General features: G+C 33.6%; 2 protein-coding genes across 7 annotated transcripts; one reads left to right on the forward strand and one right to left on the reverse strand.

Annotated features, from left to right (window-relative positions):
• Nucleotides 1–1,859: 1,859 nt before the first annotated feature.
• On the reverse strand, nucleotides 1,860–9,956 carry LOC121214035 (uncharacterized). 4 transcript variants are annotated; one of them, XM_041087646.1, is made up of 23 exons: nucleotides 9,703–9,956; nucleotides 8,697–9,615; nucleotides 8,513–8,584; nucleotides 8,204–8,408; nucleotides 7,990–8,098; nucleotides 7,179–7,271; nucleotides 6,934–7,026; nucleotides 6,645–6,779; nucleotides 6,370–6,462; nucleotides 6,198–6,279; nucleotides 6,060–6,119; nucleotides 5,926–5,978; nucleotides 5,673–5,839; nucleotides 4,736–4,946; nucleotides 4,566–4,623; nucleotides 4,382–4,438; nucleotides 4,020–4,265; nucleotides 3,192–3,256; nucleotides 3,013–3,069; nucleotides 2,833–2,926; nucleotides 2,383–2,523; nucleotides 2,134–2,285; nucleotides 1,860–2,001 (listed from the first exon to the last, which is right to left on the reverse strand). In XM_041087646.1, the coding sequence occupies exons 2-23, from the start codon at nucleotides 9,585–9,587 to the stop codon at nucleotides 1,998–2,000; spliced, it is 3,138 nt and encodes a 1,045-aa protein (XP_040943580.1). In that variant the 5' UTR covers nucleotides 9,588–9,615; nucleotides 9,703–9,956; the 3' UTR covers nucleotides 1,860–1,997. The 4 variants fall into 4 exon arrangements, with proteins under 4 accessions (XP_040943580.1, XP_040943583.1, XP_040943581.1 ...); XM_041087649.1 differs by lacking the exon at nucleotides 6,060–6,119 and having other exon boundaries at nucleotides 6,645–6,737; XM_041087647.1 differs by having other exon boundaries at nucleotides 1,860–2,285; nucleotides 6,645–6,737.
• Nucleotides 9,957–17,906: 7,950 nt separating this feature from the next.
• Nucleotides 17,907–26,499, forward strand: LOC121214036 (uncharacterized). Of its 3 annotated transcripts, none has more exons than XM_041087650.1 (23): nucleotides 17,907–18,184; nucleotides 18,272–19,190; nucleotides 19,303–19,374; nucleotides 19,479–19,683; nucleotides 19,789–19,897; nucleotides 20,742–20,834; nucleotides 20,989–21,081; nucleotides 21,275–21,367; nucleotides 21,543–21,635; nucleotides 21,725–21,806; nucleotides 21,884–21,943; nucleotides 22,025–22,077; nucleotides 22,164–22,330; nucleotides 23,066–23,276; nucleotides 23,421–23,478; nucleotides 23,605–23,661; nucleotides 23,782–24,027; nucleotides 24,810–24,874; nucleotides 24,985–25,041; nucleotides 25,128–25,221; nucleotides 25,532–25,672; nucleotides 25,769–25,920; nucleotides 26,045–26,499. In XM_041087650.1, exons 2-23 carry the CDS (start codon nucleotides 18,300–18,302, stop codon nucleotides 26,046–26,048), a joined length of 3,096 nt encoding a protein of 1,031 aa, XP_040943584.1. In that variant the 5' UTR covers nucleotides 17,907–18,184; nucleotides 18,272–18,299; the 3' UTR covers nucleotides 26,049–26,499. The 3 variants fall into 3 exon arrangements, with proteins under 3 accessions (XP_040943584.1, XP_040943586.1, XP_040943585.1); XM_041087652.1 differs by having other exon boundaries at nucleotides 18,272–18,377; XM_041087651.1 differs by lacking the exon at nucleotides 21,884–21,943.
• Nucleotides 26,500–26,513: the final 14 nt, after the last annotated feature.

A 26,513-nucleotide genomic window follows, 5' to 3' on the forward strand; every position in this document is an offset into this window, starting at 1 on the left:
TATTGGATAAATATAATTATTTATGTATGTAATATATAAACATAAAATTATGTTATATCAATAATTGTGTTAATAAATTGACAAGAATTGGATCAAATCAAAATTTTATGTATAAAATTGCACAAAATCAAAGTTCATGTATTCAATTACACATTAAACCATAATTCATATATAATTTTAGTATTTATCCCTAAATATAATTATAATTATAATTATATTCCAAACGACTTTCCTCATGCTTTTTTTTTTCATTTTATAAAAATAGTTCATTTTCAATTTTGGTCATTCTAATATGCTTAAATTTTGAGATTTAATATTTATACTTTAATTTCTAACATAATTTGATCTCTATATTGTTATAATGTTATTAATTAGTTTAATATTTTTATAATGTTATTAATTAGTTCAAATAGTTAATATCATTAACTTTTTAATTAAACCGTTACATGGTTATATATAATTTGAAAGCAGATTTATAAACCTAAAAAGTATAGGGATTAAATTATTAAAAATAAAAATAGGATGACTAAATTCTAAATGTACGAAGTGTAAAAACTTAGAGTCATGGTTGTTTTAACCGAACTAAACCGGCCGGGGTATCGGTTCAGAGAGATACATCAGACCAATTGACCCACAAACCAGTATAGATTAATTGAACAAAGCTAAAAAATCGATTCAACCGCTTATTATTTTTTTAATGGTTTATTTAATCAAATCTTACGAAGCAGTGGCCTGACCAGTTTGACCACCTATATAGTTTTGGAAACCTTGTTTAAAGCATATTTTAATTTTTAAAATTTTATTCTATAATTCTACATAAAAATATAATCAGTGCGATAATCATACTAGTTCTCATTAATATGATCATGAGATTCTTTTTACCTTAAAAAAAAAAGGGAAGAGAGCAGCTAAAACAACAATTGTTCCTATATACGATCCCCATACTATTATTAAGTAATTTACATCTAATACTAGTTTGAACTTCATACAATTCGAGCAGCTCAATCAGACTATTTTTTATTATTATTTTTTATAAATTTATTCAAATAAACCAATTAAATCGATCAAATAAAAAAAATGATGATCCAACCGTTTTGATTCTAAAAACCTTCCTAAAAATACCCAAAAAAAGGTTTTCTTTTAATGTAAAACTAAGTTTCAAATGACTTTGAAAATCAGTTCAGATATTAAAATCCAACCAACCGATTATACTTACTAAAATATCTTCTCTCGAATATATAAATTTATTTACATATTCTTGAGCTTCAAAACCTTTTAATAAATATTTCTATTTTTAATTTAATTACCATCTCCCATTTTTATAAGACTTGACCACCCATATATGATTTATTTTTATATAAATTAATATACAATATTAAAACATCATGTAAACTTACCAAAACGAATCAATGCCGGATGCAAAAATATTAAATTACAATACCGTACAAATAATAAAACCAAACCGATCAGTCCGCTACTTCCTCCACTAAATCAATTCTGATTAAATAAATTACTATAAAACCCATTTTTCATAATAAATTTAAAAAAAAAATTCAATTCAACCGGTTTCCAACAATTCACAGGTCAACCGATTTGTTGGATATATAGAGAGAGAGTATTTAATAAACTAATAATGTACTATTTTTATTCCACAAACAGCCTTTAAAAATTATCATTTATTTTTAAAAAATATTTATTTTTAAAAACTCTACTGACAGTATTATTATGGGAAAAACTAGTCAAGTCAGGCCAAACCAAAAGGTACACGATTTCAAGCACCAGATAAGAACCAGAGATTTTTGTAATATATACATTATTCCTACTAATGAAAATAAATGTATGGCTCTGCTTCAAAATCATTAAGCTAAAAATTCAAGTCTCGTATGTGGGTGGCTATTTCATAATAGTAGGGAACTGGAATGGATATTTTAACAGCATTTGGTTCACTTCTGGAAGCTCATTCCAGTTCACAAATTGAGTTCACTTCTTTATCATCTTCACCTTAACAAGTGAAACAAAATAACACAACTTATGTAACCTCAATACCTATCTAATTCCATGCACAAATTAAATTAAATTTAACATTTAAAAAAAAAGAAAGAAAAAAGGACACCAACAAATGCATTTCCTTACTCTAGAAAATCAGATCTTCCTTGGTTCAAATGTTCATATAACTCCCTGCGCTCGATACTACTAATGAGTTGATGGATTGGAACTTCTTTCTGTAGCATCGAAGTTCCTTGGAAAATAACCATCTGGCAGCATGATTTTCTATATTCACTGAGCTGAAGCACGAGGGAAATGTAATGTTTTCAGAAACATGGGAGTTGAATTGGATAAAAGGGAAATACAAGCATGATTATGATGATGTTATTGACAAACCTGGTCGGGTCTTAACTTCTTGAAACCAAATTTATCTGTCCAGATTGATTCAGCTTCTTCAGCAGCTGGGAGAATGATATTTTTTACATTCAAGAATGCCAACAGCTTTTCGATACAAGAGAATAACAGCTGGAAGTAACCCTGTATGGTAATTTAGTTCCACTGAATCAAGATTGAACAGAGATGATATCGGAACAGGTAGAGGATAACAGCAACATGCATTCCAAGCTAATAATTTTGTAAAAGCACAGGAATTATATGATAAGTGTGTCAGCAAGAAGAATATCTCTTGACTGTTTTGAGGGATGGGCAACGATTCCAAATTAGAAAACCTCCAGCAATCATCAAAATTACCAAGCCGGCAATTGGAAATCAGAGTAAAACTACTTAGAAAAGGTAGGAATTGTAGGCAAAGTTTATAAAAACAAAACTGGGGTCCATTAACCTCACCTTTCCATGGTTAGCAATGCTTGTAGCAACTAAAGGGATTTCAGCAATTTCTTGCCCAAAAACTCGAATTATTCCAGCTGATACAACGAATGAGCTGCAACATTATCCAAAAGAGAATATTATCAACATTCAAATAGCAAAAGCATCTAAAGCTTTAAATGTTAAGCAAATATGTCTTACTTAATTGTCAATACAGCACAATACATTCCACCGTATTCTTGGCCCTTTAAGTTCCTACTGTAAGAGAGAAGGTAATACAAATTTGTCAAAAATATATAAATAAATAAAAAAAGAGGGGAGGGAGGTGGGGGAGGGGGGAACACACTCAAGTAGAAGAAATAAAGAAGGCTCGTGCTTACCCATAAACCATGCATGGGATAAGGTCCCTCCCAGTTGTTGCATCAACTATGGGGTTGAAACATTCCTTGACCCAAACAGAAAAGAAGAAAGTTCAGTGGTAAGCCATGCATGACGCATTTTTTATGTTTTGAAAAAGAAAACATAGCCAAATCAGAGCCCCACAACGCAAAAATCATCATACACTGCTAAATCACAGTTTTGAATGCAACATGCAAATCACAGCGGCATTTTGCTAAGCAATGTTTCAGATTGGCAGGATAAAACCCTGGTTAGATAAGTCTAGCTAGAAACATACACTTACGATCTGATATCCCCAAAAACCTTTAAACCAGCCATAAACAGAGACATCAAAGCAAAATGCCTCAATTTATCAATCGTTTTGGTTTCAATGCTCTTAAAATATCACATTTGAACAATCATGTTCTTTTACAGTATATAGTATTTAATGGGTGAAAAACTCCACCACAATAAGGTCAAAGCAAGGTACTAATAATAGAATAGAAAATGCTAAGGAGAAGTATATTAGCAAGTAAGAGATGAAAATATATTAACTATATAAAAGTTATAAGCTCAATATTTTGCCTTTCCCAGCCACTTTAGCAGAAGGGAAAAAGAAAATTAAAAGATAAAGAAAAGAAGATGACTGATGAGAAGCAGCATAAACGTTAGTTACAAGCTACTGATGTTTCCGTGCAACATCCAACCCAGAAAGCATACTTGGCAAATAAAAACTAGAAAATAAACATATAATAATTGCAATAATTACAAAATAGCATTGCACGACTACTGTTTATCAACATTGGCAAAATAACATGAACAATACTTACATGGAAGATACCAACTGCTTGAGAAAGCAACAATCTAGTTTCAGGAGAAGCGAATTTGCTGCTAAGAAGCCTCCATCTCACATCAATATTGATATCAGCATCTAAACCTTTTTCCGCATATTTCTTCTTTAATACATCCAAAAGGGAGTCAGGGAGCCTTTCAGCTCCATGAATGAGCAACTTCTGCAGTGTAGAATGGATCCTACCGCAATCTGAGCAGCAAAACCACTTCCCTTTCGGTATTTCCTGTTATACAAGCGGCATCAGTATTTTCATCCATTAACAGATAATGCGTCCAACAGATAGGAATCAAAATTTCCATATTTAATAATCAAATGATGGTGATAATAAGACATGCATACCCTTAGATCAGCCATTTTATGAGTCCTCAAACAGCCAATATGATATTCTTTCTCACACTGATACAAAATTATTTTTAAAAAATAAATGAGCACATCAGTGAAAATGAAATGAAGGGGGGGGGGATTTTTAGCAGTGTTGAAGCCCAATGCAAAGACAAGATGAAATAAAAAATTAACATTATACCTGATCACAAAGTATAACTGTCCGAGGACCAAATCCTGATTTGCTAAAATCGCATGCCCTATATAAAATAAAATCAAAGAAATTTATGGAAATATCGCAAATGCAAACTGTATACAAATAGTCTTCATGAACTACAGGCTCCAAGATTCATCCTTGTGTATACTCATAACCTGCATAATGTGCATCCACTAAGTTCTGTCTCGATGTTCTTCACAATTCGTACACATCTGCTGGTTATTTGCTCTATAGCATCAACTCCTAAAATCCTTCCAGCAGCAGCAGCATTAGCATTATGTTCTGCACACTTTTCTCTCATCAACATGTTCTGGCAATATTTGCAGTACCAGCGACCATGAGGAATTGTTGGTAGAGAAGCACATTCTGCATAGACCCATAAAGTTCTACTCAATAACAATCAGCTAAAAAAGAGCTGTAAAACTGATCATCACAGGCAACTATAGCAGTCTTAAAATTGAAAACAAAAAGACTGGGTATAGTAAATCTGCAAAGCAAAATGCAAAGAAAAACATCTAATAACATGCACATGAGGGACAAAGCAAGACTTCATTTGTGTTAATATTCAATGCCACTGACTGAGTGATCTCCCACCAACTCTCAGCCTCTGCTTATTGTCTAAACAAGTCAGCCTTTCATCCAACTCAAACTCCACTTCTCTTGTTTATTTCCCTCTACTCCTACCATTTTGAATAAAACATTCCATTTAAAAGTCATGGTGCACATTTGAGAAACTGTAGGCACTTTTTTTCTTTTCCCTGATTATCTTCTCTTGGTGAAATATATAAGTTCTTTATCATCTATATAGGCAAAGACATGAAACTAGTACAGTAAATCTCATGCATATCAGGCACAGGAGTGGAGACTTCACACCTCAGGGCTCAGGTCACGCAATTATCATTCTTGACACAACACACACACACACAAAAAGAAAAAAAGCACTGCTCCAGATCTATCCCTAAAACCCCAAAGACAAATAAATAAAGTCTCACAGTGTCCAAGCAAAGTACCTATGAAACCAAGAAAACAAAATCAAACCATCCATCCATGCATTTCCTGATTATAATAAATTCTTAATATTTACAATCAAACCTTTATGAAATGCCCTTGGGCATCCATCACAAAGCAAAAGATTTCCACCATCAGCACAAATGATGCATGCAACATCATTATCCTTGGCAGAATAAAGACGGCCTTTTGAGAGAGATATTGCCAGTTCATGCAGAGACACCCCATTAGACGTGTAAATGTACGCGTAGCTGCCAAAGTATACAAATATAATCAAGAAATATTTAATAATGTAACTTACGAAGGAAGCTGTAAAGCATCTGATATCGAAACATACGGTTTTCGACGAGAAGCCCAACCAGCATGAGCTTCAAACTGTGAGGGGCTAACCTGCGCAACAAAAGGAATAACATAAACAGACAAAAAATGCAATTGTGAAATTCTGAAGCTCAAGCAAGAAAAGCACAATACCTCACAATTGCAACAACGACAAATTATCCCAAAGCCCTTTTTGTAACCCTCAAGCAATCTCTGCCCATTAAAACTAATCACACTTCACACACCACTGATATACGAAGGCATAAAATAAATTACTTTCATCTCTATTACCTGTCCACGGGCATAGTATGCAACTTCAGTTCCATCAGGCAGTCCATCTTCCTCAAATACCAACTTATGCAATCGCTGATCTCTATAGAAAAAGATTCCAAAGAGAAAGGAGATTCCATCAGAAAAAGGAAATAAGAGCTTATTAAAGAAGTATATTAAAAAAAGTACCAACTTTGTTGTCATCTTCCATTGACTTCCATTGGGTGAATAAATTGGTGATGAAGCTCCTTTGAACATCTTTGACATCAACACTGGTTTCACTGGCCTGAGTACCAATAAAAGCACAAAAATCACAAAAGGGGAATGACAACGACGAAAATACTACAGACTCAAAAGAAACTTCACTGAAAGCAGATCCTTGTCTCAAAACTTGCAGGCATAGGACAACAGAAGAAAGAAACCATCATAAAATGACCAAAAAAAAAAAAAAGATAAAATGTTACTAACTTCTTTTTTGTTCTCCAATGGCCCTTATCTTGAGAGGAAATATGCACTGAAGCGCTCTTCAAGGACTTCGTGAATAACCCTGGCTTCGTTAACCTGGAAATAACAAGACGGAAGTATGATGCACCAACAATAAACCTACAAGAAAAGGAACACTATTTATAGTTTAAACTACCACCTAGCACTGCTCTATAGCTTCCAAATAGAACAATTCACTTTCCATGAATGGAAAGAAATTGGTTAAAGACAGAATTATGTGACAGCAAATGACAATTGTAAGAAGGTCACCAACTTTCTTGTTGTCTTCCATGGACGTCTGTTTTGTAAAGAAATAGATGACGAAGAACATTGAGGTGAATTTGATGTCAAATCGAGCTCTGATGACCTGAAACAATGCAGGAGGCACATGACAAAAGGCAGTAAAATATTAAAAAGAAAAAATCATCTTACTTAAATATATCAGCCTGTTTATGAGCCAAAAATGATGGCAGGAAATGGCACAGAAAAGAATAAAGAGAGATATTAAGAGACACTAACTTGTTTGCTTTCTTCCTTTGACTTCTATTTTGTGGAGAGACACTCAATGATGCACTTCCAAAGGACTGCAACATCGAAACGGGTTCTTGTGATCTGAAACAACACAAAAATAAAACATATAAATTAAGAAATTTAGATATGAAGTATTAACCCCAGGTACAAACTGATAAACGTTAAGAAAAATTATATCAAGCATTAACAAAAAGTTACTTTCTTGTCACATTCCATTAACTCGTGGATTGTGGAAAAGATAACCATTTAAGAGTTCCAAAGGAATGTGATTTGAAATAAAATAGTGCAACCATATTAAATAATGTATCTCCACGTTACTAATACAAACTATAAACAAATGTCACTCTAGCATTACCTTAAAACTTCAGTTATGTTAAATTTCATACTGTAAGTCAGTTTTATACCCTCCAAAAGAAAAATAAATAAATTGCATTTTTATCAAGGAGTACACATGCGGAATAAATTATCAGTCAAAAAAACTTAACATGTCCCTTTTTATACAATGCATCAATCAACTAGAACTGAATGGACAATCTAAAAACCCATAAAATGTCATACAAATAATTGAATCTAACTCCCTAAATTACAAATTTGCAATAAAGTTCTAGTTATCATGAAAAGATTTTGAACATTACACATTAATTGCAATGATCATACAGTGCAATTGTCAAACAAATAAAATATTCAACTAATGGCAAACATTAAGGGCCCTAACCAACTAAACTATAAAGCAGAAGAGACAACAATTGCTATTTATTAATTTTATTATTTTACAAAACAATGCCTAAGGAATGCATACCTGGTTCCAACACTGGGTGAACTCATTGTGATGAACTGAGATTTCTTCAACTCCACGCATGAATTGCAAAGCGGTCCTACTTGGCCAACATGTATTACAGGAAATGAACCTAGAAACAAGTGAATGACAAAAGGAATAAGACCTCAGTACAATAAAAATATTCTTTTTACTTGCCTCTGTCAATAATAATGTATTTAATAAAACAAAAGGTCACCTTTGCATCTTCTACAAGTGAAACATTTTTGCTCAGGTACAGCTCTAATGATATTTTGAATTGTTGCTTCTAATGTATGCAGAGGTCCTCTCCTGCATGCCCGCAACACCTCAAGCAGGCTCTTCCCATTTTCAAAGCAGATATATTGAGCTGCTCGTTTGTATTGTTTACAAGCATGAATCTCAAATTGGGAAGGTGGAACAACCTAACATGGGAAACAGAACAGCAGCAAGAAGATCGATAACAGCAATTATTAATCACGGAGTTACATAGAATCCAAAACTGCAACCTGGGAAAGCGATTGCTTACTCTGCGCCCTTTACACAAGGAACATGAACACAAAATTCCTCCATCTGTTATGATGCCCCGAAGACCAGCTGTCTGGAATTAATATAAAACTAAGCTACACACTATATTTAAATTCCAAAGAGAAACAAAAAATTAAAGGATATATTCAAAATTAAAAGAAATAACGGGAGCAGCCAAGAAACACCTTACTACTAATTGTACCCATGTAAACTACTGGAACCCCATCAAGCAAGCCAGTGTCAAAGAGCTCTTTAACAGTCATTGGGCACTTATTAAGTGAGATCTTTTTTGACATTTTCAACTCCAAATTCTTCCTAGGTGTCGTCAATCCACTTTCTTCAGCTGCTTCTTCTCCACCAAAATTTGAAACTAACACATTCTCAACATTCTGCTGTTCGCACCCCAAACTTTCCTCTGCTTCAACCTTTGGTCCCCATAGTGATTTCTTGGGCCGCCTCAGGGTCTTCAAGAGTAAATCATCATCATTACCGTCACTACTGTCAAAGCCTCCTTTCTCTACCGGACGAGTCTCAAGCTCATCCATAGACTGACAAGATTGAACAACAGGCTTACCATCTATTCCAATTGCCTCAACTACCAGGTTCCCTACAATGGCATTTTCTCCAATGGTATGGCTTTCTTCAATCAAAGCCTCTATAAATGGACCACCTTTGACAATATCTCGAACAACTAAGCTCTCATCAACCACATTTTCTATTACCACTTTATCCCCTGCTAAATTTCCATTTCCCGATCTACTTTCAATCAAATTATTGTTTACACCATTTGCGTCAGCTAAAATTCTATTCTCCTGATCCTCATCAATTAAAGACACTTTAAAACTATTTATCGGTTCATTAAAGTCCTTGAGCTTTTGGTTATCTAAATTCTCAGAAACACGGCAATCAATTCTCGACTTTTTAACTCGAGTGTACACAATGTAACCATTCACTTGAGTACTATTAACTCTTTTACAACAACTACTACTAGAACTCGCCTGAGTTTGAGAGTGAATCACTGCCTCCCGAGTTTGACCGAGTGAACCATCCACTCCGTAATCCAACTCTCGCTTCATGCCTCACTCACTTTACTCTCAAAATCCACTAAAATTCACCAAAAAAATGAAAAAAATCAAATTAAAAAGAAAAACGAAACGAAAAATTTAGCAGCTGTAGAGTGAAAGATTTTACCGATTAAGATCGTATAAAGGCCATGAGAGGCTTGATTTTCTTGAGAGAGGCAAGTGAAAATTTGGAGGGGCGAGTTAAAATGGAAGAGTCCGAGATCGGATTCAACAAAATTTAGGGTTTTCGATTAAAACTCAAAGGATTTGAAAGATAAATCTATTAATATTATGGGAGATTTTTTTCCTTCTTTTTTTCCCCTTTGGTGTGTTGTTAACCGACTAGAGAAAAAAAAAGAGATGTGGGACTTTCAACGGAACGGAACGGAAGGGCAAATAGCAAAGATCCATGAAATAAAACAAAACGGAGAAAGGTTTTATGAAGGTTAAACTATGCTGTTAGTCCTTGTATTAGGTATAAATTGTACATTTAGTCCTTTTGCGTATTATTATATGTGTTATAACTTGTCAGCTTGCTGTTTTTACATAAAAATCTCATTACTTCAGTTAGTAAATTTAATAGTTATTTTTTAGATTAAAATTTTAAATTCAAAATTATTAAAAAATTAAAAATGATCAAATTGAAGAAAAATTGATTTAATCCATAACTTACTATGTACGAGGCTAATTCTCTAAAACCCAATAATATGCCATTCTTTTTGGGTTATGGTGTAGTAATTAAGGTTTAGAGTTTAAATTCATTTGTGGACATTTCTAAATGATTTTTAAACCCTCAAATTTTTAATTAAATTACACATTTAAAAAAATATTACGCACTTAAGTTCACTCCAACTCATATCTTTATGAGTTTTCAACATCATCTTTATGAGTTTTTAAACCGATGAGACTATTACAGGTCGGATGACTACCACCAAAAATGGGTTGGATAGTGCAAATGGAAAAGTCAAAGCAAGGTCAAGACTTTCGTACTCGAGGTAGGAGCAAAGCCAGAATTTTTCTTTTTTGATGGGTTGAATTTGAAGTATAAATTTTTGAGAGAGCTAAGTGGAATTTTATCATTGTATTAATGTAAAACTTTACAATTTTTAAGGGATTAAACTATAAACTTTTTTGTTTTTTGAGTGGTCATAATTTAATTTTAAATTTTAGGAGGGCCCCAAATACAATATTACCATTAAATTAACTTAAAACTTTGTAAATACTCAAAGGATTAAAGGGATAATTTTTTATTTTAGGGGGCTAGTCCCCTACTTGCCCCATTAACTCACTGCTGTGAGGTGGAGTACTTTCCAACTCAAATAGTGGGTTTCGGTTTCAATAGAAATTTGAGAATTTGTTCAATCACCCAAGCCAAATTGTGGGTGTCGTATGATGAATTAATGTTAGACTAGGGAAAGGACTATAAAAATCGTGGTCAATATGGACAAAATATCAATAATACATATGCTCAATGGAACAAGAGAGTGTGTTAACAAATTTCCTTTTAACTAGAAGTGTTCAAAAATTGAAGAAAATATATTGGGATACGAAGATTAACCATATTCACAATGGCAAATTTAGTGTCTAACTACACGGCAAAGGGCTTCAACAATGATTTGAAAGGAGTTCGAACTTTTGATGTCCCACCAATTAGTATAAAACACAAATTACTTAGCAATAGCATGAGGATCACATGGTTGTCCTTATTTCTTTGTAACTCGGGGTTTTGTATTTATATTATCTTAAATATTTAATGGAATAGAGCAAAAGGGTTTGAAGTGTCAAACTTAGGTGATGTTGTAGTTATCAACTTAAGTGAGTGGTCATGTACTTGTAGGAGATAGAACCACATTGGCATCCCATGTCCATATATTGTTGCAACAATTTTGTGAAAGAAGCTAATGTTTCTGATTATGTGTATAAGGGGTTTAAAAATGAAATGTATGAAAAGTTGTATGGCATTGTATTGCCTGCTGTCCATAGTGAAAAATATTGGCATAAAACTAATATAGGACCACCTGGCCCCTCAATACCAAGGAAAATACCTACGAGACCCTGAAAAAAATTGAGTAAGATAAGAGGGAAGAAGGAGTGGGACTAAACTGTCTAGAAGAGGGAAAAATATAAAGTGCCAAAAGTGTTTCAATTGGACACAATTCTAGAAGGTGTCAAACTTCATCTATTATAAGTGTTGAGTTTCCTAAAAATTATAATGCATTATAATCGAACTCCAACATGTCAATTTTGCAGACTATAGCTCCAACAACTCCTAATCCAACAACTCCATCAGAAGCATCTGCATCATCACTATCAGTTCCACCAACATCACCCTCGTATGTAGCAAGACCAACAACACCTCAAGCAAATCCAACGGAACCTCTAGTTACTAATAAGCTATTTTGCAGAACCTGTAGCTTCCACTTATAAATTTGCAAGTCCTCCACCTCATGTTGATTTTAACATCATACTTCATGTAACCAATAGTTAAGGAATTTCATTTTTTTTAAACAAGCTCATACATAACCTATATAAACATATTTCTTTCCTTTTTTAAGACCAAAACATGTTCACTATATACAAGGCTTCGATAAAAATTATAGTACCATCTCGCTCAACCACTAATCTTGCTAGAATTACATATTGTGTGGTAAACTTTATTATTGTTTTATTAACTATTGATGGTCACTAAACTAACTATAAATACGACAAAGGCAAGTACATCTATCAAACAATAGTATAGCTATGGTAAGTACAGAATATCGTATCTATGAAGACTAAAAGTATTAGTAATTACCGTTTTTCAATTATTTAGCCAACAATTTAGAGTGATGTGTTTTAAAATAAATTTACTAAACTAATTTAACTAAGAACGCAACAGAGAATGAATCAAGGTAGTAATCGAATATTAACCAATGAGATAGACAATAACCCGGAAAGAATCCACCTATACTTTATCTATTATTATGAATATGAATTAAACGATTTATTCACTTGTGTCTTGATCCGTAGAAATTCCTAAATTATGTTAATATCTCTTTTGAGAGTAAGAACAACTGACAATTGAAATCTCTTTCTAATTAAAACCCCTATTGTCGCATTAACTCAATCTATGGATTCCCCTATTAGATTTGACTCTAATCTAGTAGATTTATGTCGTCCTATTTTTAGGATTGCATGCAACTCCACTCCATTATGCTAGATCTACTCTTAAACAGAGACTTTTGTTCCACTGAATTAAGTACATTAAACATGAATTAATATCCCGAAAATATTAAAACAAGAAATAAGCATACATAATTGAGAACAAGAATCAAGTATTTATCGCGTAAAAACAGACATTAAATAAAAGGATTCATCATAGGTTTCATCCTCCCTAGGTATTTAGTGAATCAGTTCATAATCCTGAATGAAAACATCTCAAAGTTAAAATAACCACAAAATATAAAGAAACTTATAAAAACTTCGAAAGAAATTAAAAGGAGATCTTTGATCTTAATTGAGATCCATTTTCGAGTTGATTCTGATGGCGTTCTTTGAGTGTTTTCTTCGACTTTCTCTGATTGCCCATTTATGTCTTCTTCTAATGGGTATTTATATACTTTAGAAAGCCTAAAAATTGGGTTTTTCCATATATTTGGGAAACAGGGTGCGAAATCGTCACGGGCTGGCACATGAGCATCTGTCTAGCCCGTGTGGAAATGCTTAGGCCATGTGGCTCCTGAAAATAACTTTATTTGTTCGATTTTGGCTCTTTTTTCACTCTTTTCGCTCCCAAATGCTCTCCTAAGTATAGAAACATGAATTTAAAGGATTAGGAGCATCGCATTCACTAATTTGCATAATTAATCATCCAAAAAAGCATTAAAAATGAGATTAAAATATGTTACTTTTATAGCTTATCAACTATTGTTTCATAGTTTTGACTAATGTTACGACATCTACTACAACAACCACTAGCTTCTTCAACACGACCAACTCCTTCCACTATGCAAACATTTTCAACAAAGCAAATACTTACAATACTTAGTAGAAGAGGAAAACAAGTTATGCAAAGGATTGGGCAATACACAAAAGAGAGGTCAGGAATGCAATTTTTGAATTCAAATAACCAAAAAAGCAATTGTTGAACCATAAATGCTTAATTTATTTCAATTTGTTTTAATACATTTCAATATTAATAAAAATATATTATAAGCATGGATTAATAGTTTTTTTTGGATAATCTCATTGTAGATTCGGATCATATATGCGCTTTTTGACATAATGCCTAGAATTACCCATAACTCCTCCCCAACCCATAAATAGGAGAATAATGCGCTTCAATGCACTCGAAACCACGTCCTTCTATATTGGCAACAATGCCTAATCCAATCGAGTTAAGACTCAATCGACAGTTAGTTTAGTATTTTTAAGTTGCCTTTGTGTTTGTAAGTCAGTGGCCAAAGTTTTTAGTGTGCTGCAATCTTATTTGTACTTGGTTGCGTTTGTATTTGATCTTCCTGCTAATATTAATTTGGGTAAATTACACCAATATTCATTCAAATTTGGGGTAGCTGACAAACTAGTCACTCTAGTTTCATTTCAGTCACTTAACTTTCAAAAAATAAGAAAACAGTGATTACCATTACAGATGTAATAGAAAGCTGAGGTGGCCCGTTAACGCTTTCTAGTGGCCCGTTAACTTGCCGTGTTGGCATCCCACGTGGAAACGACGAAAAAGAAAGAAAAAACTCGAATCTGAAAAAAAAAATGGGAAAGCAAAAGGTGAAATGGGAGACCCAAATCTTAAAGCTCTTTTTTTTTCTTCTCTATGTTGAGTGTTTTTGTTTTTCACCTTATTTGCTTCCTCTGTCTAATCACTTTGAATTGAAAGGAGATGACAATAAAAAGAAATTGAAACCAACATTAGGATTTAGAAACTGGTAAAATACTAAAAACCCATGTATTTCTCTCTTTCTCCTGCTTTATTCTTCTTCTTTTCCTTCTATATTTGTTTTTTTGTTTTGGTTATTCATGTATTGTTATTGACCAAAAACAGGCAGAGAAGGCTTTTTTTTTTGTGATTTAGTATTTTAGGAATAAGTTTCTTTGTGGGACAAAGTTTAGCCTTGGAAAATTTAGTGAAGTATATATTTGGCTATGCAAGTATTGGGGGAGATTGAAATTTATCACAACAGCAGCAACTAAGGGAAGAAGAAGAAGAAGAAGAAGAAGAAGAAGAAGAAGAAGAATATTGGGGAAAAAAACTCTAACCCAGTTTAATAGCGGTGCAAGTGGTGGTGGCCGGAACACTTGTCGTCGGTGCTACTGGTTTGTTTATGGGATCGGTTGTATTTGAGTCGTTGAAGACTTTGAAAGGGATTTTATAGTCTATTCTTCTTCTTCTTCTTTTTCCTCTTCTTCTTCTTCTTCTTCTGTTATTAGAGTTTTTTTTTTCAATTTCTTCTTAAACTGGGTGGGTTTCCACTGTGGACATCCAACGTGGTCAGTTAACTGGACACATTAGCTAGTTAACTAGCCACATCACGTATGCCATAAGGTCTGTAACGAAAATTGTTAATAGGTGGCTGATTTGTCACTTTTCAATAACGTTAATGACTGTTTTGTTATTTTTTTAAAGTTGAGTGACTGAATTGAAACCAGAGTGATTGTTTTGTCAGCTACCCCAAAGTTGAGTAATTATTGGTGTAATTTACCCTATTAATTTTATGTCCTAGTTTAAATTACTGACATTAGTTGGTTGATGGATTTCATTTTTAAAACTTGAAAGGGAAACTCAAAACTCATCATTTAAAAAGTTAAAATTATGATTAGTTAAATTCTACTATTACTTCAATACCATTTTTGGCTAGAATAGGATTGAATTTATACTATAAAACAAATGAGGACACTTATGGTTATAAAAAGGAATGTTTTTAATTTTTCATTATGCTTAAGTTGTGGATTTAGTCTCTATACTTTAATTTGATTGTTTTTAGTACTTGTATTTTTTTTTTTAAATCTCAATCCTTAATAAACACTATTTGTTAAATTCATTAAGTTTTTCTATTTTCAAAATTTTGTACAACAAATGTATTATTACATGCGCAATGCCATGATGGCTTACTATTTTTACAGATTACTCACACACGTAAAAAAAAGCCAACTAATGGGTTCAACGACTGCCATTTTGCATTGAAACTAAAATTCCAAAATTCAACAAGTATAGAGGCTAAGAACAGTCAAAGTGGAGAACACAGGCTAAATCTACAACTTTATAAATAGTACAAAACTAATAACATAATTTAGCCAAACAGATTTAACTACTATCGTTTGGGTCAATACTAAAATTTCGAAGATTAAAAACTATAAAGATTAAAACTGACCAATTCGAAAAATATAAAAATATAAGAACAAAATCCATAAAATCAAGATTACAAAACAATGATGAATAAGGTGTGATAGTGTTATCTCTTTTTCCTTAACGGTTAGTAAATACTATAAAGAACAAATGACCTCACATCCCCTACTTTAGACAAATAACATTGCTTTTTCCCCATTTTTATTACATTTCCAAAAAGAAAGAGAGGTTGATTATATGTAGACCTGATCATGGGTCGGGTCACCTAGCCCGGCCCGAAATGTGGAAGGGTTTGGGCAAAAATATAGGCCCAAAAAATGGGTTTGGACAAAAAGATAAGACCTATTTAAAAAATAGGTTGGGCCTCGAGTAAGGTATTTTTGACCCAGGCCCGGCCTGAAATACTAAAAAACAAAAAAAAATGTTTTTTTAATGTTATTTTCTTGTTATTTTCTCCTTATTTTGCTACTATTTTACTATCATGTTACTACTATTTTATTGTTATTGTTTGGATATTGTATAAAACTTATTTTATTGTTAATTTTGTTATTATTTTAATGGCATTTGTTAATTTTGCTATTATTTTAGAGGCATTTTCTTGTTAAATTGTATTTATCTTAGTGTTATTTAAGTCTACATATTTTTTAAAATTTATTTTCAATTTATTGAGAAATATTTATTTTGATGTTTTTAGTATTTTTGATGTATTATATATATGTACAAATTTTATAAAAATAATATAAAAATTAATACAGGTGGGCCGGGTTGGACCCGGGTTTTAGCATTTTTATCCGGGTCGGTCTTAGGTAAAATTTCAGGCCTAGTAAATGAGTCTGAATTTTTAGTTGAGCTTCGCCCGGTCTAGCCCATGAACACCTTTAGTCACATGCTCATGAACTCTTGTGTTTAGTTTGATGGTTAAGGGGTGTTCATTTATAGAATTACTAAAGTTCAAGCCTCGAGGGAAGCAAGCGCAGAATTTCTCTGTGTAAACATGGTAGGAAAATCTATTGACATCCATTCTTATTCCATTTAGTACATGTGCTATTGATATGTTGTCAGTGTTGAGTGTTTTTTTCTCTTTAGCCCTTTTCCTAAACTAATATTAATCCATCATGACAATCATAATTCAACTTCGATGTTGAAAATCATAAAGATTGCAAGTTTGAGTGAATTTTAACGCGTAATCTCAATGTGTAATTTAATTAAAGCTTTTGAGGGTTTAAAAATAATTTAAAATGTTAAGAAAAAAAGGAAAAAGAATTTAAACTCAAAACCTTAACCCAAAAAGAATGGCATGTTATTGGGTTTTAAAGAATAAGTCTACTAGGCCTCAACAAACAGAAACCAACGGGCCTGACCATAATCTCCTTTGTAATCAGTAAGGGCTATTTTGCTTCTTTAGAGCCGCAAGAGAAAATCAAGTAGGGCTAATATCGTAAATTCCTAAAATGTTAAAATTTTCTATTAGTCTTTGTATTATTTGTAAATTGTGAATTTAACCCTTATACTCAAATTTGGTCAAATTTAATCCTTGCATTTTCAAATTTTGAAAATTTCAATCTTGCCTCAAACAATTGTAGTTAAATCTATTCGATAAATTCTATTTAAGCCTCATGCCATGCATAAGTTGTAGGGTTAGTCCATTTTCATTTAATTTGATCATATTAGTCCTTAATACTTTTTGAAATTTGAAAATTTAACCTTAACTCAAACAATAGCGGTTAAATCTATTAACTAAAGTAATGAGATTTTTTTTGAATGCATAATTAGTAGGCTGACAAGTCATAACACATATGATAATATGATTACTATACATAATTTCAGAAATATAAGAAATTAATTGCTTAAGAACTGAAATTTCAAAAATTTAAAAATGCACCACTAAATTAGAGTAAAGGGACTAAGTGTACAATTTAAGCATAGTACAAGGATGAATAGCAAAATTTGACCTTCCTAAAACCTTTCTCCGTTTTGTTTTATCTCATGGATCTTGCCATTTGCCCCTCCGTTCCGTTCCCCCTTGATTATCCCACATCTCCTTTTTCTTTCGCTGGTCGGTTAACAACACACCAAAGGGAAAAAAGAAGAAAAAATCCCCCAAAATATTAATAGATTTCTATTTCAAATCCATTGAGTTTTAATCGAAAACCCTAAATTTTGTTGAATCCGATCTCGGACTCTTCCATTTTGACTCTCTCCTCCAAAAATTTCACTTGCCTCTTTCGAGAAAATAAAGCCTCTCATGGTCTTTATACGATCTTAATCGGTAAAATCCTTCGCTCTACAGCTGCTAAATGTTTCGTTTCGTTTTTCTTTTTAATTTGATTTTTTTTCAATTTTTTGTGAACTTTAGTGGATTTTGTGAGTGAAGCGAGTGAGGCATGAAGCGAGAGTTGGATTACGGAGTGGATGGCTCACTCGGTCAAACTCGGGAGGCAGTGACTCAGTCTCAAACTCAGGCGAGTTCTAGTAGTAGTAGTTGTAAAAGAGTTAATAATATTCAAGTGAATGGTTACATTGTATACACTCGAGTTAAAAAGTCGAGAATTAATTGCCGTGTTTCTGAGAATTCAGATAGCGAAAAGCTCGAGGTCTTTAATAAACCGATAAATGGTGTTAAAGTGTCTTTAATTGATGAGGATCAGGAGAATAAAACATTGGCTGACACAAGTGGTGTAAACAATAATTTGAATGAAGGTAGATCGGGAAATGGAAATGTAGCAGGGGATAAGGTGGTAGTAGAAAATGTGGTTGATGAGAGCTTAGTTGTTCGAGATATTGTCAAAGGGGGTCCACTTATAGAGGCTTTGGTTGAAGAAAGCCATACTATTGGAGAAAATGCCATTGTAGGGAACCTGGTAGTTGAGGCAATTGGAATAGATGGCAAGCCCGTTGTTCAATCTAGTCAGTCCATGGATGAGCTCGAGACTTGTTTGGTAGAGAAAAGAGGTTTTGACAGTAGTGATGCTGATGATGATGATTTACTCTTGAAGACCCTGAGGCGGCCCAAGAAATCGTTATTGAGACCAAAGGTTGAAACAGAAGAAAGTTTGGTGTGCGAGGAGCAGAATGTTGAAAATGTGTTAGTTTCAAATTCTGGTGGAGAAGAAGCAGCTGAAGAAAGTGGATTGACGACTCCTAGGAAGAATTTGGAGTTGAAAATGTCAAAAAAGATCTCACTTAATAAGTGCCCAATGACTGTTAAAGAGCTCTTTGACACTGGTTTACTTGATGGGGTTCCAGTAGTTTACATGGGTACAATTAGTAGTAAGGTGTTTCCTGGCTGCCCCCCGTTGCTTCTTTTAATTTTGAATATATCCTTTAATTTTTGTTTCTCTTCAGAATTTAAATATAGTGTGTAGCTTAGTTTTATATTAATTCCAGACAGCTGGTCTTCGGGGCATCATTACAGATGGAGGAATTTTGTGTTCATGTTCCTTGTGTAAAGGGCGCAGAGTAAGCAACCGATTTCCCAGGTTTCAGTTTTGGATTCTGTGTAACTCTGTGATCAATAATTGCTGTTATTGATCTTCTTGCTGTTGTCCTGTTTCCTATGTTAGGTTGTACCGCCTTCCCAATTTGAGATTCATGCTTGTAAACAATACAAACGAGCAGCTCAATATATCTGCTTTGAAAATGGGAAGAGCCTACTTGAGGTGTTGCGGGCATGCAGGAGAGGACCTCTGCATACATTAGAAGCAACAATTCAAAATATCATTAGAGCTGTACCTGAGCAAAAATGTTTCACTTGTAGAAGATGCAAAGGTGACCTTTTGTTTTATTAAATACATTATTATTGACAGAGGCAAGTAACAAGAATATTTTTATTTCACTGAGATCTTATTCTTTTTGTCATTCACTTGGTTCTAGGATCATTTCCTGTAATACATGTTGGCCAAGTTGGACCGCTTTGCAATTCATGTGTGGAGTTGAAGAAATCTCAGTGCATTACAATGAGTTCACCCAGTGTTGGAACCAGGTATGCATTCCTTAAGCATTGTTTTGTAAAATAATGAAATTAATAAATAGTAATTGATCCTTTCAATTGCTTTAAAAATTTTTTTGTCATTAGTTGAATATTTTATTTGTAAAATATCCTTGCAAATAAAAATGTTTCACTTGTAGAAGATGCAAAGGATCAATTACAAACTTTATTTGTAAAATATCCTTGCAAATAAAAATGTTTCACTTCCTTAATATTTGTCATTAGTTGAATATTTTATTTGTTTGACAATTGCACTCTTATGACTTATGATCCTTGCAATTGCTTTGAAAATTTCAAAACCGTTTCATGATAACTAGAACTTTATTACAAATTTGTAATCTAGGAAGTTAGATTCAATTATTTGTATGACATTTTATGGGTTTTTAGATTGTCCATTCAGTTTTAATTGATTGATGCATTGTATAAAAGTGACATGTTAGGTTTATTTGACTTATAATTTGTTCAGCATGTGTACTTTTTGATAGAAATGCAATTTATTCATTTTTCTTTTGGAGGGATAAAACTGACTTACTGTATGAAATTTAACGTAACTGAAGTTGTAAGGTAATGCTAGAGTGACATTTGTTTATAGTTTCTAGTAGTAACGTGTAGATACATTATTTTATATGGTTGCATTGTTCTATTGCAAATCACATTCCTTTGGAACTGCTTCAATGGGTATCTTTCCATAATCCACGAGTTAATGGAATGTGACAAGAAATTAACTTTTTGTTTATGCTTGATATAATTGTTCTTAATGTTTATCAGTCAGTACCCGATGTTAATACTTTATATCTAAATTTATTATTTTGTATGTTTTATTTTTGTGTTGTTTCAGATCACAAGAACCTGTTTCAATGTTGCAGTCCTTTGTAAGTGCACCATTGAGTATCTCTCCACAAAATAGAAGTCAAAGGAAGAAAGCAAGCAAGTTAGTGTCTCTTAATATCTCTTCTTTATTCTTTTTCTGTGCCATTTCTTGCCATCATTTTTGGCTCATAAACATGCCAATATATTTAAGTAAGATGATTTTTTCTTTTTAATATTTCACCGCCTTTTATCATGTACCTCCTGCATTATTTCAGGTCATCGGAGCTAGATTTGACATCAAATTCACCTCAGTGTTCTTCATCATCTATTTCTTCACAAAATAGACGTCCATGGAAGACAACAAGAAAGTTGGTGACCTTACAATTGTCATTTGCTGTCACATAATTCTTTCTTTAACCAATTTCTTTCCATTCATGGAAAGTGAATTGTTTTATTTGGAAGCTATATAGTAGTTTAGGTGGTAGTTTGAACTTTAAATAGTGTTCCTTTTCTTCTAGGTTTATAGTTGGTGCATCATACTTCTGTCTGTGTTGTTTCCAGGTTAACAAAGCCGGGGTTATTCACAAAGTCCCTGAAGAGTGCTCCAGTGCATATTTCCTCGCAAGATAAGGGCCAATGGAGAACAAAAAAGAAGTTAGTATCATTTTATCCTTTTTTTTTCATTTTATGACGGTTTCAAACTTCTGTTGTTCTATGCCTGCAAGTTTTGAGACACAAGTATCTGTTTTTAGTGAAGCTTCTTCTGAGTCCGTGGTCTTCTTCATAGTTATTCCCCTTTTGTGTCTTTTGTGCTTTTATTGGTTTTCAGGACGGTGAAACCAGTTTTGATGTCAAAGACATTCAAAGGTGCCTCATCACCAATTTATTCTCCCAATGGAAGTCAATGGAAGAAAACGACAAAGTTGGTACTTGTTAAATATATTTCTTTAATAAGCTGTAATTCCCTTTTCTGATGGAATCTCCTTTCTTTTTGAAATCTTTTTTCTCTAGGGATCAGCAATTGCATAAGTTGGTATTCGAGGAAGATGGGCTGCCTGATGGGACTGAAGTTGCATACTATGCCCGTGGACAGGTAATTGAGATGAAAGTAATTTATTTTATGCCTTCATATATCAGTGGTGTGTAAAGTGATTAATTTTTAATGGGCAGAGATTGCTTGAGGGTTACAAAAAGGGCTTTGGGATAATTTGTCGTTGTTGCAATTGTGAGGTATTGTGCTTTTATTGCCTGAGCTTCAGAATTTCAAAATTGCATTTTGTGTCTGTTTATGTTATTCCTTCTGTTGTGCAGGTTAGCCCCTCACAGTTTGAAGCTCATGCTGGTTGGGCTTCTCGTCGGAAACCGTATGTTTCTATATCAGATGCTTTACAGCTTCCTTCATAAGTTACTTTTTAAAAAATATCTTGATTATATTTGTGTATTTTGGCAGCTATGCGCACATCTACACGTCTAATGGGGTGTCTCTGCATGAACTGGCAATATCTCTCTCAAAAGGTCGCCTTTATTCTGCGAAGGGTAATGACGTTGCATGCATCATTTGTGCTGATGGTGGAAATCTTTTGCTTTGTGATGGATGCCCAAGGGCGTTTCATAAAGGTTTGATTGTAAATATTGAGAATTTCTTATAATCAGGAAATGCGTGGATGGAATAGTTTGATCTTGTTTTATTGGTTTCATAGCTCATATTTGGTGGTATTTTGCTTGGACTGTTTGAGACTTATTTGTCTTTGGGGTTTTAGGGATTGATCTGGAGCAGTGATTTTTTTTTTTGTGTGTGTGTATGTGTGCGTTGTTAAGAATGATAATTGAGTGACCTTAGCCCTGAGGTCTGAAGTCTCCACTCCTGTGCCTGATATGCTTGAGATTTAGGGTACTAGATTTGTGGCATTGCCTATATAGATGATAAAGAATTTATATATTTTACCAAGAGAAGGTAATAAGGAGAAAAGAAAAAAAGTGCCTACAGTTTCTCAAATGTGCGGCATGTTTTTTAAATGGAATGTTTTATTCAAAAGGGTAGGACTAGAGGGAAATAAACAGAAGTGGAGTTTGAGTTGGATGAAAGGTCGACTCGTTTAGACGATAACCGGAGGCTGAGAGTTGGTGGGAGATGACTCAGTCAGTGGCATTGCATATTAACACAAATGTATTCTTGCTTTGTCCCTCCTGTGCTTGTTATTAGATGTTTCCATTTGCATTTTGCTTTGCAGATTTACTTTACTCAGTTCTTCTGTTTTAAACTTTAAAACTGTTACAGTTGGCTCTCATGATCAGTTTTACAGCTCTGATTTAGCTGATTGTTATTGAGTAGAACTTTATTGATCTATGCAGAATGTGCTTCTCTGCCAACAATTCCTCATGGTCGCTGGTACTGCAAATATTGCCAGAACATGTTTATGAGAGAAAAATGTGCAGAGCATAATGCTAATGCTGCTGCTGCTGGAAGGATTTTAGGAGTTGATGCTATAGAACAAATAACCCGCAGATGCATTCGAATTGTGAAAAACATTGAGGCAGAACTTAGTGGATGCGCATTATGCAGGTTATGAGTACACACAAGGATGAATCATGAAGCCTATTTGTATACAGTTTGCATTTGCGATATTTCCATAAATTTCTTTAGTTCTTTCCCCAATGCCTTTTGGTTTGGCTTGAAATTGTCCTCCTTTGATTTTGTTTTATATAGGGCATGTGATTTTAGCAAATCAGGATTTGGTCCTCGGACAGTTATACTTTGTGATCAGGTATAATGTTAATTTTTTATTTCATCTTGTCTTTGCATTGTGCTTCAACACTGATAAAAATCCCCCCCCCTTCATTTCATTTTCACTGATGTGCTCATTTATATTTTAAAAATAATTTTGTATCAGTGTGAGAAAGAATATCATATTGGCTGTTTGAGGACTCATAAAATGGCTGATCTAAGGGTATGTATGCATTATTGTCACCGTTTTTTCTTTGATTATTAAATATGAATTTCTTGATTCCTATCTGTTGGACACATTATCTGTTAATGGATGAAAATACTGATGCTGCTTGTACAACAGGAAATACCGAAAGGGAAGTGGTTTTGCTGCTCAGATTGTGGTAGGATCCATTCTACACTGCAGAAGTTGCTCATTCATGGAGCTGAAAGGCTCCCTGACTCCCTTTTGGATGTATTAAAGAAGAAATATGTGGAAAAAGGTTTAGATGCTGATATCAATATTGATGTGAGATGGAGGCTTCTCAGCGGCAAATTCGCTTCTCCTGAAACTAGATTGTTGCTTTCTCAAGCAGTTGGTATCTTCCATGTAAGTATTGTTCATGTTATATTTTGCCAATATTGATAAACTGTAGTCATGCAATGCTATTCTGTAATTATTGCAATTATTATAAATTTATTTTCGAGTTTTTATTTGCCAAGTATGCTTGCTGGGTTGGATGTTGCATGGAGACATCAGTTGCTTGTAACTAACGTTTATGCCAGTCATCTTCTTTCTTTATCTTTTAATTTTCTTTTTTCCCTTCTGCTAAAGTGGTTGGGGAAGCCGAAATACTGAGCTTATAACTTTATATGGTTAATATATGTTCATCTCTTACTTTCCTAATATACTTTTTAGCATTATCTATTCTATTATCAGTAAAATATGGAGGCATCTTAATATTACCTTGCTTTGACATTATTATGGTGGAAATTTTCACCCATTAAATACTATATTCTGTAAAAGAACATAATTGTACAATTTTGACATTTTGAAAGCATTTAAGCCAAAAGGATTGATAAATGGATGCATTTTGCTTTGATGCCTCTGTTTATGGGCTTCTTTAAAGGTTTTTGGGGATATCAGATGATAAGTGTGTGTTTCCAAGTAGACTTATCTAACCAGGGTTTTATCCTGACAATCTGAAACATTGCTTAGCAAAGCCGCCATGATTTGCATGTTCCATTCAAAACTGTGATTTAGCAGTGTAGGATAATATTTGCCTTTTGGGGCTCTGATGAGGCTATGTTTTTTGTTTTCAAAACATAAAAGATGCATCGAGCCATGGCTTACCTTATTTCACTGAACTTTTCTTTTTTGTTTGGGTCAAGGAATGTTTCAACCCCATAGTTGATGCAGCAACTGGGAGGGACCTTATCCCATGCATGGTTTATGGGTAAGCATGAGCCTTTCTTTTTTCTTCTCTTTTGGTGCTGGATGTTGCTGGTTGTAGATATATACACCCCCCTTTTTTTTGACAAACTTGTATTACCTTCTCTCTTACAGAAGGAACTTAAAAGGCCAAGAATATGGAGGAATGTATTGTGCTGTATTGACAATTAAGTAAGACGTTTTTGCATAACATTTAAAGCTTTAGATGCTTTTGCTATTTGAATGTTGACAATATTCTCTTTTGGATAATGTTGCAGCTCATTCGTTGTATCAGCTGGAATAATTCGAGTTTTTGGGCAAGAAATTGCTGAAATTCCTTTAGTTGCTACAAGCATGGCTAACCATGGAAAGGTGAGGCTAATGGACCCAAGTGTTGTTTTTATAATCTTTGCCTGCGATTCCTACCTCTTTTAAATAGTTTTACTTGGATTTTCAATTGCTAGCTTGGTAATTTTGATGACTGTTTTCTAATTCCACGAAACAGTCTGAAGACATTCTTCTTGCCAACACACTTGGAGTTGCTTTTTCCTTCACGTCTCGTAAATTCCTCTGTGATTTTACGAAATTATTAGAGCTTTGATTGTATATTGATGTTATCTTTTACCTGTTCTGATATCATATGTCTTCAATCTTGATTTACTGGAACTAAATTACCATACAGGGATACTTCCAGCTGTTATTCTCTTGTATTGAAAAGCTGTTGGCATTCTTGAATGTAAAAAATATCGTTCTCCCAGCTGCCGAAGAAGCTGAATCAATCTGGACAGATAAATTCGGTTTCAAGAAGTTAAGACCTGACCAGGTTTGTCAATAACATCATCAAAATCATGCTTGTATTCCCTTTTATCCAATTCAACTGCCATGTTTCTGAAAACATTACATTTCCCTTGTGTTTCAGCTCAGTGAATATAGAAAATCATGCTGCCAGATGGTTATTTTCCAAGGAACTTCAATGCTACAGAAAGAAGTTCCAACCAATCAACTCGTTAGCAGCATCGAGCGCACAGAATTATACAAACATATGAACCAAGGAAGATCTTATTTTCTAGAGTAAGGAAATGCACTTGTGTGTTATTATTTTTTTTAAATGTTAAATTTAATTTAATTTGTGCATGGAATTAGATAGATAATTGAGGTGACATAAATTGTGTTATTTTGTTTGTCACTTTTTAAGGTGAAGATGATAAAGAAGTGGAGCTCAATTTGTGAACTGAACCAAATGCTGTTAAAATATCCATTACAGGTCCCTACTATTGCGAAACAGCCCAGCCACGTACAAGAACTTGAATTCTTTAGCATAATGAATTTGAAGCAAAACCATGCATTTATTTCCGTTAGCACATAGCACAAAAATCTCTGGTTTATATCTGATATGTGGCCCTAAGTACCTTTTGTCTTTGATGACTTGTCATAATTAGGGATGGCAACCCGGCAGGGTGAGTTGTTTTTAGGTTCGGCCTGACTCAACTCGGTTTTGCCTGTTTAGTGCTTTAGCATTTGATTCTGACCTCGACTCCTTCCTCGATCTTGCATCTTGCCTTGATCTGTATTGTCAAGTTTGAAATTTTACATTAAAGTTTTGATATTATATTAATGGTTAAAATATGCCACAAGTTATACTTTTTGCAAGTTTGGAATTTAGT

This window comes from Gossypium hirsutum, chromosome D01 (assembly GCF_007990345.1).
Source record: "Gossypium hirsutum isolate 1008001.06 chromosome D01, Gossypium_hirsutum_v2.1, whole genome shotgun sequence".
NCBI lineage: Eukaryota > Viridiplantae > Streptophyta > Magnoliopsida > Malvales > Malvaceae > Gossypium > Gossypium hirsutum.

What these genes read in the sequence shown, in the direction of transcription:
- LOC121214035 (XM_041087646.1), bottom strand. Translation starts at nt 9,587, where the DNA reads ATGAAGCGAGAGTTGGATTACGGAGTGGATGGTTCACTCGGTCAAACT. An exon ending in CAGTTATACTTTGTGATCAG is followed by an intron (nt 4,439 to 4,565) that starts GTATAATGTTAA and finishes ATTTTGTATCAG; the next exon opens with TGTGAGAAAGAATATCATAT. An exon ending in ATCCCATGCATGGTTTATGG is followed by an intron (nt 3,070 to 3,191) that starts GTAAGCACGAGC and finishes TCTCTCTTACAG; the next exon opens with TAGGAACTTAAAGGGCCAAG.
- LOC121214036 (XM_041087650.1), top strand. Translation starts at nt 18,300, where the DNA reads ATGAAGCGAGAGTTGGATTACGGAGTGGATGGCTCACTCGGTCAAACT. An exon ending in CAATGGAAGAAAACGACAAA is followed by an intron (nt 21,636 to 21,724) that starts GTTGGTACTTGT and finishes TTTTTTCTCTAG; the next exon opens with GGATCAGCAATTGCATAAGT. An exon ending in ATCCCATGCATGGTTTATGG is followed by an intron (nt 24,875 to 24,984) that starts GTAAGCATGAGC and finishes TCTCTCTTACAG; the next exon opens with AAGGAACTTAAAAGGCCAAG.